General features: G+C 38.3%; 1 protein-coding gene across 8 annotated transcripts in view; it reads right to left on the bottom strand.

The window, feature by feature from the left end:
- Dis3l2 (DIS3 like 3'-5' exoribonuclease 2) overlaps window positions 1-18,382 on the bottom strand; it is a 356,506-nt gene that overhangs the window by 295,446 nt on the left and 42,678 nt on the right. For 7 of the 8 annotated variants that reach the window (XM_026396261.2, XM_026396260.2, XM_026396266.2 and 4 more), the window contains exons 2-4: window positions 10,772-10,920; window positions 10,083-10,240; window positions 2,714-2,767 (exon numbers count right to left, since the gene is read on the bottom strand). In XM_026396261.2, coding sequence (XP_026252046.1) covers window positions 2,714-2,767; window positions 10,083-10,240; window positions 10,772-10,823 — 264 coding nt within the window. In that variant the 5' untranslated portion in view covers window positions 10,824-10,920. Of the gene's footprint in view, window positions 1-2,713; window positions 2,768-10,082; window positions 10,241-10,771; window positions 10,921-14,201; window positions 14,240-18,382 lie in introns of those variants that run through there. The other variant, XM_026396264.2, reaches the window with a different exon arrangement.

Here is an 18,382-nt window from a genome sequence, read left to right as displayed (position 1 = left end):
CAATCTAAGTATGCCATGATAGCCAAAGCATCCTCCATTGATGCAAGAGCTAGCTCCCTGTGGACCAGAAATAAACTCCACAGCTGCATAAAGGGTGCCTCCCATACAAGACCCATAAAAAATTTCTGAGTTTCTTGGACCAATATAATTCAGAATAGAAACTGTGGTTAAAATATATATATATTTTTTTAAAGGCAGGCTTTTCCATCTGATTCATTTTCCCCCTTTATCCTCTCCCCAAACAGAATAAAAGACATCTCAATAATTCACTTTTATCTTGATTTGCTTGAAAATCACATGACTTTATTCATACTCTATATTTTACTTTTATTGAGAACCCCCAAAAGACTAGCAGAGACACATAAGTGACTCATCCCATGTGTTTTGGGTTTGTCAAAAGAAAATGAAAACTGATTTTCTATCAGTGGGAATTACAATGAACCTAAGTCAAGTTCCCTGAGAACAAAATAGTATTTGATAATCAATTCACTGTTCTTAAACTACTAAGTAGATACTTTGGCACAGCAAAACTATTTACTTGACATTGTATAAATTCATAACCATTTGGAGTAAGAATTAACCTAAATAATTTAATCAAATCTCTACTTTTTTTTCTTTCCAAAACTCTTGATATTTTAAAGTTGTAATGAATACATAATATTTAATCCACCTCTTCATTTTACAAATAAGGAGTATGCTCCCCCAGAGTAATCAAGCCCAAGCCCACTGGTGACAGCCCCTGTACTTAGTGGTGGCTAAAGGGCAGGTATTTCTAAGGGGTACAGATAGAGCTTAGGCACATGGGATAAGATGCCCACATACATGCATGCAAGAACCTTCAAGGACTGCAAAGGAGTCATGAGAAGACAGGGAGTCAGGCTTGAAAAAGGAAGAAGGGCAGGCCAGAGGTGGACCTCCTGTGCATTTCAGCAGAGAGCTCCAAGAAATCTGAAAATCTTACATTTGAACAAAACACAGGTCCACTGAGGTAAAATTGGCAAGACTATGTCATGGAATATATTTTACTTAACTGTTTGTTAGTTTGATTTGTAACTTTCCAATATTTGATATAAGTTATACATGCCTCCTCTTATACTTTTGTCTTAAGCCTCACACCTGATAAGTAGAAACCTTACAGATTTAACTTAGGGAAACTCAAGACTGTGTACTCAGGGAGGAGAGAAAACTAGCAGTAAACTTTTCAAAATGCTGTAGTTCCCCTTATCACTCCAACCCATGAGTGCAAACCTCAGCGTGCACAGATGAGATTTGAAATCTGCTCAGTTCACAGGTGCCTCTCAGATTGAACTCCTAACTGCACTGAATGTGATTCTCATGTTAAAAAAAATCCATGTTTTCACTCATATGGGATCCTAATGCAATCAAGTTCCTCCAATCAGTATGCCAATGAAAAAAAAATCATTCTAATGCATAGAGAACACAAGTTATACAGAACTTATTGAGAGAGAGCTTATCCATCTCCAGCATTATTTCTTAGGCAGCTTCCTAAGAAATAATTGTGGGTAATTTTTATGATTCCAGTATGTGATCTTTATCTTATGAGCAAACTCTGGAATGTAATACCCATGTAAGCTGCACTTCCACTATATAATGGAACTGCTCCTGCTAACCCTCAATTCTATGACTCAAGTGCCATGGTCAGTATATATACTATGTTCTGTCACAGAAGAGAACAGAATATAATTCAGAATAATGTGACATTTCAGTGATGCTTTTTAATGAGTCAAATGGGTAAGACTTGAATTGAATGCAAATGCAAATCCTTGGCTTCCAAAGGGCCAGGGAAAAGGGTCTAAACAGAATTTGAGATAAGGTCTTAAGATTATAATAACAAAAAGAATAACAGTATCACTTCTGAAAGATATAACTGGACTTATAATCTCACTAAATTTGTTATTTAACATAATGATTTGTTACTTAACATAATAAAACACATAACTGAAATATATGTATTTCATTTCCTTGTCTATAGCTGAAGTTGATCCCTTTGATTTCTTTGTGAAAAATCTAGAGCTATCCTGCTTATATGGCACCCTGAAAAGTTAGGCCAGGAATTCAAGAACACTGCCCTCCCAGCTTTGCACGATCAAGCCTTCTCCAGAAACCTACAGCTAATGATATGTCAGTATGAACTTGCTTTAACTAAACAGAACCTCTAAAAATGAATCATGAATATAATAAAGGATTTAAAGCACCAACAGTAAAGAGCCTTGTTACCAAGTGTTATCACCTGCATAGAAGTAAAGTGAGAAACCCTAACCAAAAAAAAAAGTGTTACACATTATTTTTGGACAAATGTTCAGATTAGATCATGCAGTAGATCGAAAGTAGAGAGCATATTTGTTTAGGAAAGATTAACTTAAATCAGTGGAAAAAAACCATAAATCCTTTTAAGCTGTAAACCAAGGGCATCCAATTACACGAACTGGTGGGTAGTCTGCCTGGGGCCAGCTGCTCTCTGCAGCCTCCTAACAAACGCCATCCCTCTCATTTGGCCTGTGATTTCAAGACTGGCAGAAGGGATGGTGAACCAAAGGCAAATTTTGCTTATTTACATTTGAAACAAATTTTTCCCCATCCTCAATTTCATTTTACTACTCTGCTTTTTAGTTAGAATATATAATTTCAGTTTCAGAGCACATCTAAAAAATTAAGTGTGACACCAAGCTTATTATAAAGTTATTGAACTTACCGGGGAAGGAATGAAGGCTTCATGAAACTTCTTTGGATTGATTCTCAGTACACCCTTTAAAATGAAAATAAAATCTGTGAAAATCTAACTACATGTATATTTTTATTTTTCTATAGTTATTCTCCAATAAAAAGTTGAACAATTTGTTCTAGAAAACAAGTTAGATATATGAGACCCATTCATTAAATACATAAAACATGATTTATGTTGACATGCACAACACCAAAACCCATGGAAAACTGAAACTCAAAGACAGACACTTGCTGAGAACAGGCAAAGGTGAGGAAATAAGCAGAGCGCAGCAAAGAGTGGGAAGGTGGCAATTGTTGGGATTTAGATGCCACTATATGTGCTAGTCTTCGAACTTACACCTTGACCTTAAGAATGAGGTTATCTGGGTTCATACCTCATTACATAATAGTTTTTTTATTCTCCCCACTCTAGGAACTCTATACAATTGCTTGTTTCTGAAATAATTTTCAAAGTGATACAAGTTGATTTCATCCTGGATACTTAGCCTCAAAGAACTGGATGCATATGGTTTTCTGAGGCCCCTCTGTAGAGCTGAATGAGTCAATAATTCAAAATGGTCCATAACCAGCTCTTAATGCAAAAGGGAATGCTGGCTCCAAGAAACCAGGCCACCCAGTCAGCTTTCTACTTCATGTTATTCCAGCACCAAATCAGGATCTGCTTATATTTATGCACAGGGGTACAGGTGGGGCCAATCCTTAATAGCAGTTCAGTGTTTTAGGCCTTCGCAGGAAGCTGTAAGGCTCCCCAGGTTCCAGCTGCATTTGCAGGCCACTGGAGCACACGGATGGAAGCAGTTATTTTCCTAACAGCCAGATTCAGTGGATAACTTGAGAAAGTGTTTTAAACAAAATTTCCCACTAAAGTGAATGACTCAAAGAAACATAATTAACAAAATAAGTGAGGACATAAAATTAAGCAGAAAATAATTACTTTCTTTCACTGGTATACCACGTTTAAATTACAAATGTCCATGCCACAATATGCAATGTCATATCAAACAGACTACACTTCGGCCCCTAATTATTTATCAAGGACTAGGGTCAAGACCCTGAATCAGATAATAACAGGGATGAGGGTGATAACTAATCTTGATCCTTGTTGTAAAGAAAAATGTACAAAATGTCAAAGTGAGGATTCAGTTTACTTTCAGCTGGAGGACAAGAAAAGCCTCCAGGAATGGGATCTAATCTGATCCCCGAAAGATGAGCAAAATCTGCAAGTAAATCAGAAGAGAAGGATAGTAGAAGGCACTGTGTTAGCAAAAGTGGGTTAGAGAGCCAACATTTACTCTTCCCCATCATGCTACAAATTCACTTCCGGTGAGAGAGAAGGGCAGGGAAATACGGCTGGCAAAGCTCCCTGAGGCCTCCCTTAACGATGCTAAAGCAATTCACTTCTAGGACAGCTGTTTCCTCCTGGGGAAGAAGAAAAATAAAACTTACATTTATCCTAAATATTCATCTACTCAATAATTCCTGATAACTAGTATGATAGGTATCCGGTTGAGTGATACAAATACAGTGAAGAGTCAAGAACAAACTCCACCCTCACAGAGCTCACAGGCTCAGCAAGGAAGGAGCCACCAAACAAATCAAAGTCAATTCACTGAAATTACATTTTCTGACTCCAGGCACTTTTTTCTAGCCTGAGCATGTTGTTGTTGTTGTTGTTGTTGTTGTTGTTGTTGTTTTTAATTCCTATTCTTTTATCACCCCTTCCAGTTCAGTGAATGGTTTGCACATGAAGAAATAAACAAGTGAGAACGCCCCCTGCTTTAAATGTGCCTTTAATTACAGAGCACTCAGAGAGGCCAAGGCTGGGCTCAGGGGGAAGAGACATGTTGCTCAAGGCTGCATCTCAGCTCTATTAAAAGGAAAAGACATTAAAGAGACCTTAAAGATTTTACTCAAAATTCTCTGTCCCAGACTTTCATATGTATAAACATACAGGGAAGGATAGAAGTTGTGTTTCAAAAAAATTTCCCACTAAAGTGAAATTTGTAAATTTGATTGGAGCACAAATCTTGAGAACTGTATCTCAGAAACAGAACCTCTGAGAGTTCAGGTAATAATAATAAAGAGAAAGCTCCAACAGGGTCCCACAGCAGACCAGGGTGGTTCCTACAGCCTGCAGAGAAGCTAGCAGCACAGTTTGTCAAGAATGATCTGTCAGAATGAAAGGAAGAGAGAGCGGATGGGAAAAGGAAAGACAGTAGAATGAACTGGACATAACTTTCCTATGTTCATATATGAATACGCCACCAGTGAAACTCCACATCATGTACAACCACAAGAATGGGATCCTAGTTAGAGTAATTTATACTCCATGTATGTATAATGTCAAAATACACTCTACTGTCATGTATTTCTAAAAATAACACCCCCAGAGAAAAGATTTGTCAGCTGCAAAACATATCCAGCACATGCTATTTAAGAGAGAAGTGTAATACTCTCATCCTCCTGTTTTCCCAACTATCCCTAACCCCATCCAGTCCCCCATCTCTCATCTGCCTCCTAAACTCTCCTCTAGCCCTGGAATTTGACCAATAAGGATCCTGCATCTTTCATGTCTGCTCTGAATGCTCCTGCAGTTCCTGACTGGAAACCTAGCTGTCCCTTGATGTCATTACTTCCCTTGAGTGCTCTCAGGAATCAGGGGAAGACTGTCTTTTCTTTGCTTACCTGTATGTCTTTTTTTCCTTCAATTCACTTTGAAAAAACCCCAGGTCCTTTGAAGTTCATATCATTAGCTCCTGCTACATTTCTTTGGTGCTACCATCTTCAAACTTTCCAGCCACAGCTCCAATTCACTAGTGTGTTGACTGGTAGCTCACTGCCTTTCCTTTCATCCCCACATTTTGGGGACTTTACATCCATATCAATGACTAGGCAACCTAGTCAATCATTCTAGGTACCTTCTCCATCCATCCCAGCCACACCCCAGCTACTTTCTCCCACATCCACCACCTATATTCTGTCATCACCATTAATTACACTACTTTCAAACACAAGCCAGAAATCACATTTTCTGATCACACTCTTCTGTCCTTCCAGCTCAATTACTGTAGAAACCCCACTTCACAATCCTTCAGTTTCACCAAAACCTCCAAGCCATAGTCTGACCACCCTTTCATTCACTATCTTCCCTTTCTTGGCTACCTAATTGACATGGCCTGCCATTATTCTTTACCCTCACAAACCCTAAGCTTTGGGTCCCCTCTTCCTCTTACACGCAACCAGTAAAGCCCTCCCCCAACTGACTCCAACTGTCTTCCTTATCCCTGCCTACCCAAGGAACTGAATGGCATTATAGAAAAATACTACACAACTGGGTTCATTTGTCTAACTTGGCACTCACAAACATGCTTTATCTGACTTATACAATGTTTGAGAACATCTTGAGGAATTTCACACATAAAAAATATGTAATTCAGATTATCTTGAAAAACTATAAGATCCAGCAGCAGCTGTGGACAGCTATCTCCGCATGACAGCAACCACCTGAGCTGAGTAACAGATGCTCTTCTGACAATAATAAAAGCAATCTCAAGTATCACCACTTCCATAGGTGTCCTCCAGGCCACATAATGTTTTGACAGCTTTATTTCTGTGAATTATTTAACCCTTACAACAACCAAGAGGTATAGACTATTATATTCTTTTTTGTGAATGAGAAAACTGAGGCACTGAGAGGGTGAGTCAACTGCCACTGTCATACTACACTTAAGCCTGGGCAAGCTGGCTACTGAATCCCAGCACTCAACTACTGCAGGGCCCATGTGCTTGCCACCAGGGCCTCTTCACTCACCCATCTGCCCTCCTGCTCCCCACAGGTCAGCACACATACTAACCCTCAATCTTCCTTGTCTTGGTTAATGACTACATCATCCTTGAGCCATTCTGGCTTCCACCCTTTGCCTCACTTTCCACATCTCATCGGTCAGAAGGTCATGTCAGCAATCACTCCCCATCTCCTTATTTCTCTCCCTCCTCACTGCCACCACCCTTGTTCAAGTATCCATATATCTTGCTTCGATGGCTTCCTAAGTGGTTTCCCAGCTTCCACCCTAGTCTATAGCCAGAGAAACATTTTTAAGACATGAAACAGATCATGTTCTTCCTGCTTAATACCCTTCAATGACTTTGCATTGTCCTTTGAATAAAATCCAACTCCTCAGACCCTCCATGACTTGGCTGCTGTCGAACTCTCCAACTATTCCCATGTTGTAATTCCCTCTGTTCACTTAAGTTCCAGCAGGCTTCCTTCTTGTTCCTCAAAACACCAACGTTACTTCCACTTGCTGACCTTTCTGCCTACATTCCTCTCCCTAAAGCTTAAAATGCCTGACTCCTTCTCACCCTTCAGATCTCAACGCTTCTCACAGAGGACTTCCCTATCCCCCCTAAATAAAGTGGCTCCCCCCAATTATTCTCTCTCATCTTTCTTATTTCCCATTTAACAATTAATATAATCTGTAATTTCTTTTGCATTACTTTAGTTTCTTTCTGCCTATCTCCCCTATCTTGCTCACTGGTATACATGTGGTGTTTACTAGGTTGTCAAGAAACATTTCTTGTGCTAATTAATGTCTGTAGAGTTGACATTCACTACTGCCTCTGGTATTAATGTTATGAGTGCCAACCCTCCCTCCCTTCTGAATGACTGGGCATTCCACTGTAATGTCACCTTTATTCTTCTCATCCTTAATTTACACCAAAGTATTTTCCAGCCGAATTCATGCTTAACAAGGGGTCCTAGAAACTAGCCCATCCTGTCCTCTGTCTTCCTGGACTGATTTTTTTTTATTACTTTTATTTTATTTATATATTTTTATGTGGTGCTGGGGATCGAACCCAGTGCCTCACACATGCTAAGCAAGCACTCTCAAACCCAGTGCCTCCACACATGCTAGGCAAGCTACCACTGAGCTACAGACCCAGCCCCCTGGACTAGGATTTTTTTCAGAAACCAAATAACAATTCATACCAATATTACTCCAGGTGAAACTCCTGACATGGTGCCTCAGCCAAAGCACCCTCTGGGATCTAAAACAGCCAATTCTACCATCTTCCTCCTTATTTCTCCTTGGTCATCACCCCAAACTGAGGCCTCTTCTAGATTGCCTATCACTCTCATCTCTCCCAACATTTCCTATAACAACCTCCCAATATTGCACCTGTGGAGAACAAAATGACATGTGCTCTTTGATGTGAGAATCTATTTAAAAAAAAAAAAAAAACCTTCAAAACTACGTGCACATGATCATGTGTTATTGCTGATTAGTTCCAAACACAGAAGAGAGATTTCTTTGGTCACTGTGGTCTCTTCTTCCCCACATAGGGCAAACCAATGAAATATCAAATTATTAGTCAAGGTATTGAAAATATATTATTTTAATCCTGTTTTAAAATCATAAAATCTCTTAGTGAAAGTTTATTTTCTCTGTTTTGGGAGAAAGAAAAGGAGGACATGATATACAAAAGTTAACAAATATTTCAAAGTATATCTAATACACTTAATTTTCTCCAACAGCATTAAAATATCCTTTCTTACCTAGTTTTTTTACTTTACACAGCCAGACCTACACACGGAAAGTTTATATCCAAAAGCAGATGGACTCTATTTCTCTGCCTATGAAAATCTTATTTACAGTGTTATATATTTCACATGGTGACCTCATATCTGGAACCCATTCCTCTCCCCATCTGCAAAGAACAACTGTTCTCACATGTGGGGGGAGGCTCTGGCTGCAGAGTCTCATGATGTCACAGGCCAGGAGGAATCACTTACTAACTCCTGGGAATGAGAGTTGTTATATTGATCAGATTTTTGTTTTAAGATCAGCGAAAAGTCACTTCAAAAGCAAAAGTTAAAAGACAGCAAAAAGAAATACCATGGAAGAATACTGTTCTTACCCTGTCTCTCTATAGGTATAATTCTGCAACCAAAATTCTAAGCTATTTATCTCTCAAATTATAACAACTGAGTTTCCTTCTCACTTTTTTCCAAAGATAATATCTTGACCTTTAGGCAGATAGTAAATATATATTTGACCTAATTTTTTACTAAGCATCAGCCAAGTGCCAGGCTCTGGGCTAACCTTTGGAGTAAGATATGACCCTGCTACCACTTGACCACAGGTCATTATGGAAAGGTGATAAAAAAGGAGAGGTGGTGATAGTATCTATTATTTAGATGTATCTTCAGCTGCAAACACAAATACAGCAGCTGGGCTTTCAGAATGAGAGAAAATAGAATATGGTCAGTATTTTTAAGTGAACCATGTAGCATGTGGCCATATTTCTGTACTAATCCAAGAATTATAAAACAAACTTAATTCAAAGAATAGCTAACCCTCCCTTCTTCTTTAGCCTTGTTACCCGACACCTGCCTTATATTTCACCCCCAAGGAGATCTAAGCTGCCTTACTACACATTGTTCCTCAAGTTCATGTTTTCATTAATGCAACTGCATCTCCACATCTCTGTCCCACACCTGCATCACTCATCCAATAGGCCCAAACTATCATCCTCAATACCTACCAAAGACATCACCTCCTAGAACAGACCTCTCCAGAACCCCAGTCCTATTCCCCCCAGTATCCTTGGTCACCCTTCTATCTCAGCACCTGCCATTTTATCCTCCAACTGTCAATTCACATGACTGCTTCCCTGTACTGGGCTGCAAGCTCCAAGAACAAACCACAGTCATTTCAAAAGTAACCAAGCAATATGGTCCTAACCTTAACTGTTCCAGGTTCACAGGGAATGATTAATAATGTCTACTCCACCAAAACACTGGGCTAGCTTGTGAACACATTTTGTACAAACTCAAAAGCAATCAACAAATATTGTCTATTATTTTTCACTGTTTTTTTTTTCCCAATCTTATCCATTTTTCTCAGACATTCAGCATCTTTGTGCTTCAGGCAAACCAACCTATTCAATGTTTGACATATCCAAACCCTACTTCCCAGTCTGCTTTAGTGCCTCACACTGGTACCTCCACTTGAAAAGCTCTCTTACTTACTCAAAACTTCTCTTCACTTACTCAAACTGCCCAGGGCCTGCCCATATCCCTTCCAATAAAGCATCCCTAGGCAACAACACGGGAAGTAAGGGCTCCCTCCTCTCAAATCTCAGGGCATTTTGCCTATCATTGTCTTGTGGTGCTTATCACTTCTAAATGCACTTCAGGTCTAAGAAGCAGTAAGCCCTGCACCAATTATATGCTCATCTCAAAGCATGCAGCACAAACAGGAAATAACTGAATGAACAACAGATTGCTTTGGTTCCACATATTTAGGGAATAGCCTGCCAGTAGTTTTAAGCACCTGGATAAGTGCTCCTCTCTTCAAGCCTTCTGAAACCGCCTCCTTGGACATGTAGGTCTCAAATATGCTCCTTTTCTTCCCTCGCGTGGACTTGTTCTTCGACTTTTTGTCACCTGGCGAAGCACCAAAACCATGGGGACCAATCACAGAGGACACACCTAGAAACATGAGGTAGCAATCAGCTCTCTCCTCAAACATTTCTGTATTTTTAAAACTGGAGATATTATGCTTATTATTATCATCATTCTTATTATTTACAAGGAACAACAAGAGAATGAAATTCTTTGATGATGAATTCAGTCACAAAGAGGAGAAAATGGGTAAGGAAAGATGAAAAAATCATATACAGATGAGACCTGAACTTTAAATAAGCACAACATGCATGGAACAAAATATGAATAATTGGTTTAGTATGCCTTGCTGTTTATAGATACAAACTTTTAAAAATAGGAATTATTAAAAGATGATCACTTTTCTGGAGGAAATTAAACAGCTGTGCACAACATAATAATGAATTAAGACAACAAGAAACCACACCTAATTCTATAATAAATAACATGGGAGAACAGTTAATAGTTCACCAAAAGAATTAGTCCCCTCATCCTAAGAGCTGCCCTCCACCTCCACACCCGCTCCACTCGTATTTCAGGTTTCCTGTTGCCAGGGCAGACTCCATTTCCTTGTGCTACCTCTGGGGGTCCCCAGGGGCCGGAGGTTCAGTCTGTAGTCAGGATGGCTCATTACTGGTTCCAGGGGCTCCTCTTCTCTCCAGATTCAGGGGAGCCACTACTGCTCAGCTTAAAGTTCTTCCTGTCTGAAGCAGCTCAGTTGTCACCAGCTGAAATCAAAGAGATCAATGAGTGGACACCAGTCAACCTGCAGCCCACCCAGAAATTTAGTACTCTGGTATACTTGGATGGCAAAGGCAATATGGTGTCCTCTTGGGTCCTGGTGTCACATTTTCCTGAGCAGTCCATCAAGCACACCATCTGTGCTGAGTACACAAGTCTGCTCCTTTGGAACACTTCAATTAAAAATTTCCACACATGGCTCAGTGGTAGAGCACTTGCTTAGCACGTGTGAAGCACTGGGCTCGATCCTCAGCACCACATAAAAATAAACAAACAAAATAAAGGTATTGTGTCCAACTACAACTAAAAAAATAATATTAGAAAAAAAAATCTCCACAAATGGGGCAAATGAGGTAGAAAATGAGGAACTCTGCAGTACTAGTCAGGTTATGAAATGCACAAAAATAGGAGGAAATGTGGTTTGAAAGATGATAAAAAGATTCAGAATCTAAAAACTATAATGGGATAGGTAATAAAAAGGCTCAAGATATGGCATTTCCTACGTTTAACCTAGTTGAAATATATCTCTTCCAATAAAGAATCCCTAAGCAAAGCTAACTGGACATAAGGGATCCCTGCTCTCCAATCTCAGAGCACTTTATCCATCACTGTCTTATGATGCTAATCATCTCTAAATATACTTATTTTATTTATTAAATAAGTTAATTCCTTAGAATTCATCCATAAAATCTAATTCATTGCCACAATTTGATACCCAAAATTATGAAGGGAACCCTAGATGGTTCACAAGCTTTCAAAAATGGCAATAATTATAATTAGAAGTCTATTCCCCTATTCTTATCTGTCATCACCTCAAACCAGGTGTCTAATCAGAAGCTCAAGCAGCCACATCTAAGGGATATAAGAGCAGCTACCTGGGTCAGCAGGCTGGAAGGTACAGCTTTACGGCTGGTCCCTGGCCTTCCACTAAGATAATGAACACTCCACCACTTCTACTTTCTAGTCTCTGCTAGAAAAGAGATCAAGTCTATATTTGCAAACTTCCAAAATCCTGGAAGCAGCATATTTTCCCATGAAATAGATCAAGATGTTACTCTGAAGACTAGCTACCACTTCCTTCAAATTGTCCCTACACACATCCTTCACCAAAATGATATAATTTTTCATTCAGTTAAACTTAATACTAACTCTAAAGAAACAACAACAAAGATTAACAGACACTTAGTGATAATGAAATGATTGAGAAATAAAGTTACCCAACTTTAAGGACAGTGTGAAAGAGATGGCCTTCCAGGCATAGCAAGGGGTCCAGACTGACCAAGTGTTAATCCAGAAGGCCTCACTCCCTTGTTAACTCAACAAATTCTTTTGCAAAGCACTGTACAAGGCAGAATGGAGGGGTAAAAGGTCATTAGTTTGGTGGTTGGGACTTTCTTCCCATTATTTTCTGTCCTTTCTTTTTATTTTTATTGGTGCTTTATAATTTTATATAGATAGATAGATAGACAGAGAGTGTGTGTGTGTGTGAGATTGTTATATATTTGTATATGCACATGATATAGTAATATAATTTGGTCAATTTTATTCCATAGCATTTCCCCTTTCTTATTCCTCTTCCCTTTCCCTGGCTCCTTTCTCTAAATTACTAGTCTCCCTTCCATGTTCATTAAATCCACCTCACCTTTTTTTTTTTCTCTCTCTCTCTCTCTTTCTTTCCTCAAGATTTCACATATAAGAAAAAAAAGATAACCCCTAACTTTCTGAGTTTGGCTTATTTCATTTAACATAATGTTCTCAAATTCCATCATTCTAAACGGAGAAAAATTAAAGGCATTCCCTCTAAAACCTGGAACAAGACAGGGTTGTCCTCTTTCACCACTTCTATTCAACATAGTTCTTGAAACACTGGCCAGAGCAATTAGACAGATGAAAGAAATCAAAGGGATATGTATAGGAAAAGAAGAACTTAAATTAGCACTATTTGCTGATTCTATACCTAGAAGACCCAAAAAGCTCCATTAGAAAACTTCTAGAACTAGTAAATGAATTCAGCAAAGTAGCAGGATATAAAATCAACACCCATAAATCAAAGGCATTTCTTTATATCAGTGACAAAGCCTCTGAGAAGGAAATGAGGAAAACTACCCCATTCACAATAACCTATTTTGTATTTTATTTAGAGACAGGTCTCATTGAGTTGCTTAGCATCTCACTTTTGCTGAGCCTGGCTTTGAATTCTCAATCCTCCTGACTCAAGCCACCCAAGCCACTGGGATTACAGACATGCAACACCACACCTGGCTCTTTTGAGCTTTTTTTTTTTTTTTTTTAATTTTTGGTCAATCTTTTTTTTTTTTTTTAAAGAGAGAGTGAGAGAGGAGAGAGAGGGAGAGAGAGAGAGAGAGAATTTTTTTTTAATATTTATTTTTTAGTTCTTGGCGGACACAACATCTTTGTTGGTATGTGGTGCTGAGGATCGAACCCGGGCCGCACGCATGCCAGGTGAGCGCGCTACCGCTTGAGCCACATCCCCAGCCCCCTCTTTTGAGCTTTTTAAAGAATGGTTACTTTAACTGAAAAACTGCCACTTTTATTCTCACAGGACATTTTCTCAGGTTTTAGAATTCTATACTGTGGATTATTTTCTCTCAGTGCTTTGAAGTTGTCATTCCATTGTCTTATAGCCTTCACTGTTTCTAATGAGATGTCAGTCATTAGTCTAATTGTTAATTCTCTCAAAGTACACTGTTTCCTCTCCCCTGGCAGCATTATACATTTTTCTCTTTATCTTTGGTTTTCTGCAGACTTACCACAGTATACAAGTATGAGTTGCTTTTTCTCCCATGTGGTGTTAATAGGCTTCTTGAATGTGTTGCTTGATAATTTTTATCAGTTCAGGAAACTTTTCAGTCATTCTCTTTTCAAATATTATTTCTACCCATTATCCCTCATCCCTGTCGGGACTCGATTACACACTTTTGATCTCCTCAATATATCTGTGTCCCTCAATCTCCTCAATCTTCTCCAAATTTTTTCTCTGAATCTTATCAATTCCCTAATTTTCCTTTCAGCTCTATCTCATCTTCTGTTAAACCATCCATTAACTTCCTATTTCAGTTCATTTCTTTTTTTTTTTCAAGTTCTCTTCTGAAAATGCTGAACCTTGTCTTTTATCTCTTTGAACAAGTACAGCTATATTTACGTCTGAAAACTCCATTTTCAACAGCCCCTATAGATCTCCTATCTTCTGTTGCTTCTACTTGATCATGTTTTGCCTGAATTTTTTTAAATTATGAGATGAATATACCTGCATGATTTCTGCAGTAACAATTTGAGGCCTCATGTAATGTTGTTATCTTCTAGATAGGATTTGCATTTGCTTCTGCAAAGCACCTGAGACAAAGACAATAAACTATAAACATATTTAAAGTGGAGCTACAGTCATTGTAATGTTCTATCTACATCAGATTCAGCCCTGCTTCAAGGCGTGGCCCTTCAGTGTCCTAATTCCAAATCAGAGTCACCAGAACCACACATATCCCACATTCGCAGGGCCTGAGTTCTACTCCCTTCCCTTCTAACCCTAAGGGGTTATCAAATGCACTGCTCAGTTTTTCAGATGATCTTCCAAAAATCAGCAAATATCCACTAGAGAGAAACAGCTCCAAATACTAGTCTTATTTCCCTAAGCTTTTATTTTCTCCTAGATATTTACCCTCTTATTGCTTCTCAAATACCTTCAAGTAGTTTAGTAGGTGAGAGGGAACTCGCTTTTCTATTTGTTGTCTGAAAGAAGATTTATTGCCAACTATTTTCTATCCCCTAACCTTGGGGAGAAGTAGCAACCTCACTCTTCACTTTCATGCTCAAATGTATTAACCCAACTTCTTCCAAATAGACTCACTTTTATCCCTGACAAAACTTTTCCATAACTTTCCTCTCTTTCCTTCCTGTATCATATTTACAACCTAAAATCCTCAATTCTGTGTAAACCTATCTACTCTAAAACTTTACTAACACACCTATTGTTCTCTCCATAGTTGCCCTTCCAGCAATGTACAACCACCAGGTATGGTGACGCATGCCTATAGTCCCAGTGGCTTGGGAGGCTGAGGCAGGAGAATCAAGAGTTCAAAGCCAGCCTCAGCAAAATCGAGGCACTAAGCAACTCAGACCCATCTCTAAATAAAGTACAAAATAAGGCTGGGGATGTGGCTCAACAGCTAAGTGACCTAGAACAATCCCTAGAACACCCCCCATAAAAAAAAAAAAAACTAAGAGCCTGGCCTTGCTCCCCTTCTGCCCACTTTAAGCCACCAGCTACCACTCCATTGCTCTCATTCCCCTCCCTGAGAAAGTTTTAAAATGTGGTCTAGACTCACCACCTCTATTTCCTCTATTACATCCTCTTTACTCTTTTGCATTCATCTTTGGAATATAACTTTTGCATTCATCTCTACAACAAAATGACGTTTTTGGTATTGCTAGTGAAGAAGAGCCTCATTACTAAAAACTGGCATGCTCAGACTACAAACTTCTCCCTTTTGTTCTCCAGTATACCTCAGTCTCCTGGCTCTTCTAACTTTCTCTTAAATTCTCAGATTTCCTGCTGATTCCTCTTCTTTCACGGGTTTACCTCAGGTTTCTACCATTTGCAAGGTCTATTCTTAAGACTCATTTCACTTCTCTGCTAAATAGTTAAATCTTCACCTCTAGCCCTATTCTCCAAAGGTTCTCTTTAACTTTCTAACTTCCTGCTGAGTAATACTGGCCAGCAATTTGAATGAAACATGTTTCTAATTCAATTTATGATTCTCCTCAAACTATACTGTCCACCTATGTACTGTATCCAGATTAATGACATCATTATCATCCTTAGACAGCAAACAGTAGACATCTTACCTCTTTCCTCCATTAATAATCTATGACTGAATTCTGTCTATTCTCTTTTCAGAATATTCCTAAACAGATTCCTTCCTTTACAACTTGATTAGCACTGTCAGAATTCAGCTTGTTGCAACAGATCAGCATAGAGATAACAAAAAGTTTTTTAACAGGTCTCTCAGCCATTAATCTCATCTTCAACCCATGTTTCACCTAAAACATAGAAGATATTTAAGAATTGCCTTTCAAAAAATGCTTCAAATTACTGCAACTATGTAATCTAACGTACATTTTTATTCTCATCTTTTACTAAAACTTTTTTCAATATTGTACTAGGTAAATTACTGATGAAAACTTTAGGCTGGGAGAGCCCATGTTTGGCTTCAAAGCCTGAAAAATGACTTTAAAATTGAGTTACAAATATAAACTTTGGCAAAAACAACAGAAACAACTACCTGTAGGTTCTGAAGAGTAAACAAATGAAAGACAGACTTTTGGGAGAAGAAAACTGGAGAAGTGACTGATACTAGGATGAGTGAGTTTCTAGCATTTGTGTTTTTGTTTTAGGAAGGGAGAGGAGTACATGTTTTGCCCCAATACTGACTCCCATCATACAAGTGATACAGGGCAGGCAGCTAAAACATCCATAGAAATTCCAAGGTTGCCTGGCCAGAAGAAGGGGAAACAGCCTGATCAACCACAGATGGTTGCCAGTGGCAATCGAGAACAGGAGAATGCTGAAGAAAAGAATGCTCTAATTTCTATGAACATTGTACAAATCTCAGACTGACCCTTAACTCTTTTGGTGTATAAGACAGACTCAGTGCAGCATCATAATGGCTTAAAATTGTAACTGAGAGTTCAGCCTTCTTTTATAGAGGAACTAAACTTACAGTCTGAACTTAAAAGAGGGTCTGAAACCAATGGCTAGTAAAATAAAAAACATCAGGGACCGGAGTTGTGGCTCAGTGGTAGAGCACTTCCTAGCATGCATGAGGCACTGGGTTCAATCCCTGGCACCACATTGAAAAAACAAAACGAAAGAAAGAAAAACTAACAAAATAAAGGTTTTGTGTCAAAAAAAAAAAAAAAAAGAATCAAGATTCCTCAAAAGAATCTAATAGAATTCAAAGTCTACACAGGAGACTCACTTGAGTCCAGAAGTTTGAAGTCAGCTTAGGCAACACAGCAAAGCCCTCCAAAAAGTAAAATAATAATAATAAAATAAAATAAGACAGATACAATCCAAAATAATTTGACATACAAAAAAGAACCCTGAAAATGTAACCCATTCTAAAGGGAAAAATCAACACATCCCAACCTTCCCAATCTCAAAGTGACTGCCATTAGAATTATCAGAGAAACACTTTAAATCAGCTATGGTAACTATGCTCCCTGAGGTGAAAGACAAAAAACTTGAAATGACTGAAAAGAAATCTCAAAGAAATAAAAATTTACTTTAAAATGAGAATTTTGAAGCTAATAAATGCATTATCTGAAATTAAAGAGGCAGTGGGTGAGCTGGGGTTATAGCTCAGTGGTAAAGCATTTGCCTAACATGTGAGGCACTGGGTTCAATTCTCAGTATCACATATAAATAAATAAAAAATAAATATCCACTGATAGCTAAAAAACAGAGTGGGAGAGAAATCTTTATAGCTAAGTAGAAATAAAAGAATAAAATGTCAGTGAGCCTGAACGTTATCAATGGAAACTATTCAACCTGAAAAACAGAGAAAAAGGATTGAACAAAAAGATGGACTGAGCATTATGGACCTGTAGGACAATATGAAAAGGTCAAACACAAAGATAACTGGATTTCCAAACATAAGAAGTATATATGTCGCCCAAAATTAATAAAATAATAACTGAAAACATCCCAGATTTGGTTAAATTCATAGACATACAGATTCAAGAAGCTGAGTGAAACCAAAAAAGGAAAACTTCAAAGAAAACTATCCAGAAACTTCATAATCAAACTACTGAAAACCAAACATACAACGAAAATCTAAAGCAGCCAAAGGAAAATGACATCCTCCATAAAGAGAAAACTGGATTCTATATCCAACAAAAATATCCTTTAGGAACAATGGCAAACCAGAAACATCTTCAAATAAAAAAGAAAATCTACCACCAGCAGAAATGACTATAAGAAACACCAAAAGGAGCTCTTTAAACTAAATGGAAACACAAAGGGAGCAAATAGTGGGTCTTCAGGAATGAATGTTAAGCATTTGGTATTATTTAATGCATATAAATTATACCTCAATAAAACAGTTAAAGATTTCAAGGAAAATTTTCTGTCAACCACAAATGGCTGCCAGTGGCAATCGAGAACAGGAAAATGCTGAAGAAAAGAATGTTCTAATGTCTATGAACAGTAAAATTGACAATCACATAGGGAGGTGGAATAAAGACATTTTCAGAAGTGCAGACCTCAAAAAAATTTCATTTGTTCTTTCATAGATAGCTACAAATGTATACGCTTTGCCAGGATAATACAGTGAACTAAGAAAGAGGATGATGTGGATATAATAAGGAACACCAAGACAAAGAAGTGTAAGGAATTTTTCCAAGATAACAGAGAAAGGAAACCCCAAGATA

Source organism: Urocitellus parryii, chromosome 1, assembly GCF_045843805.1.
Source record: "Urocitellus parryii isolate mUroPar1 chromosome 1, mUroPar1.hap1, whole genome shotgun sequence".
Classification (NCBI taxonomy): domain Eukaryota; kingdom Metazoa; phylum Chordata; class Mammalia; order Rodentia; family Sciuridae; genus Urocitellus; species Urocitellus parryii.
The sequence above is the reverse complement of the archived record's forward strand: the minus strand, read 5'-3'. Positions and strand labels throughout refer to the sequence as shown.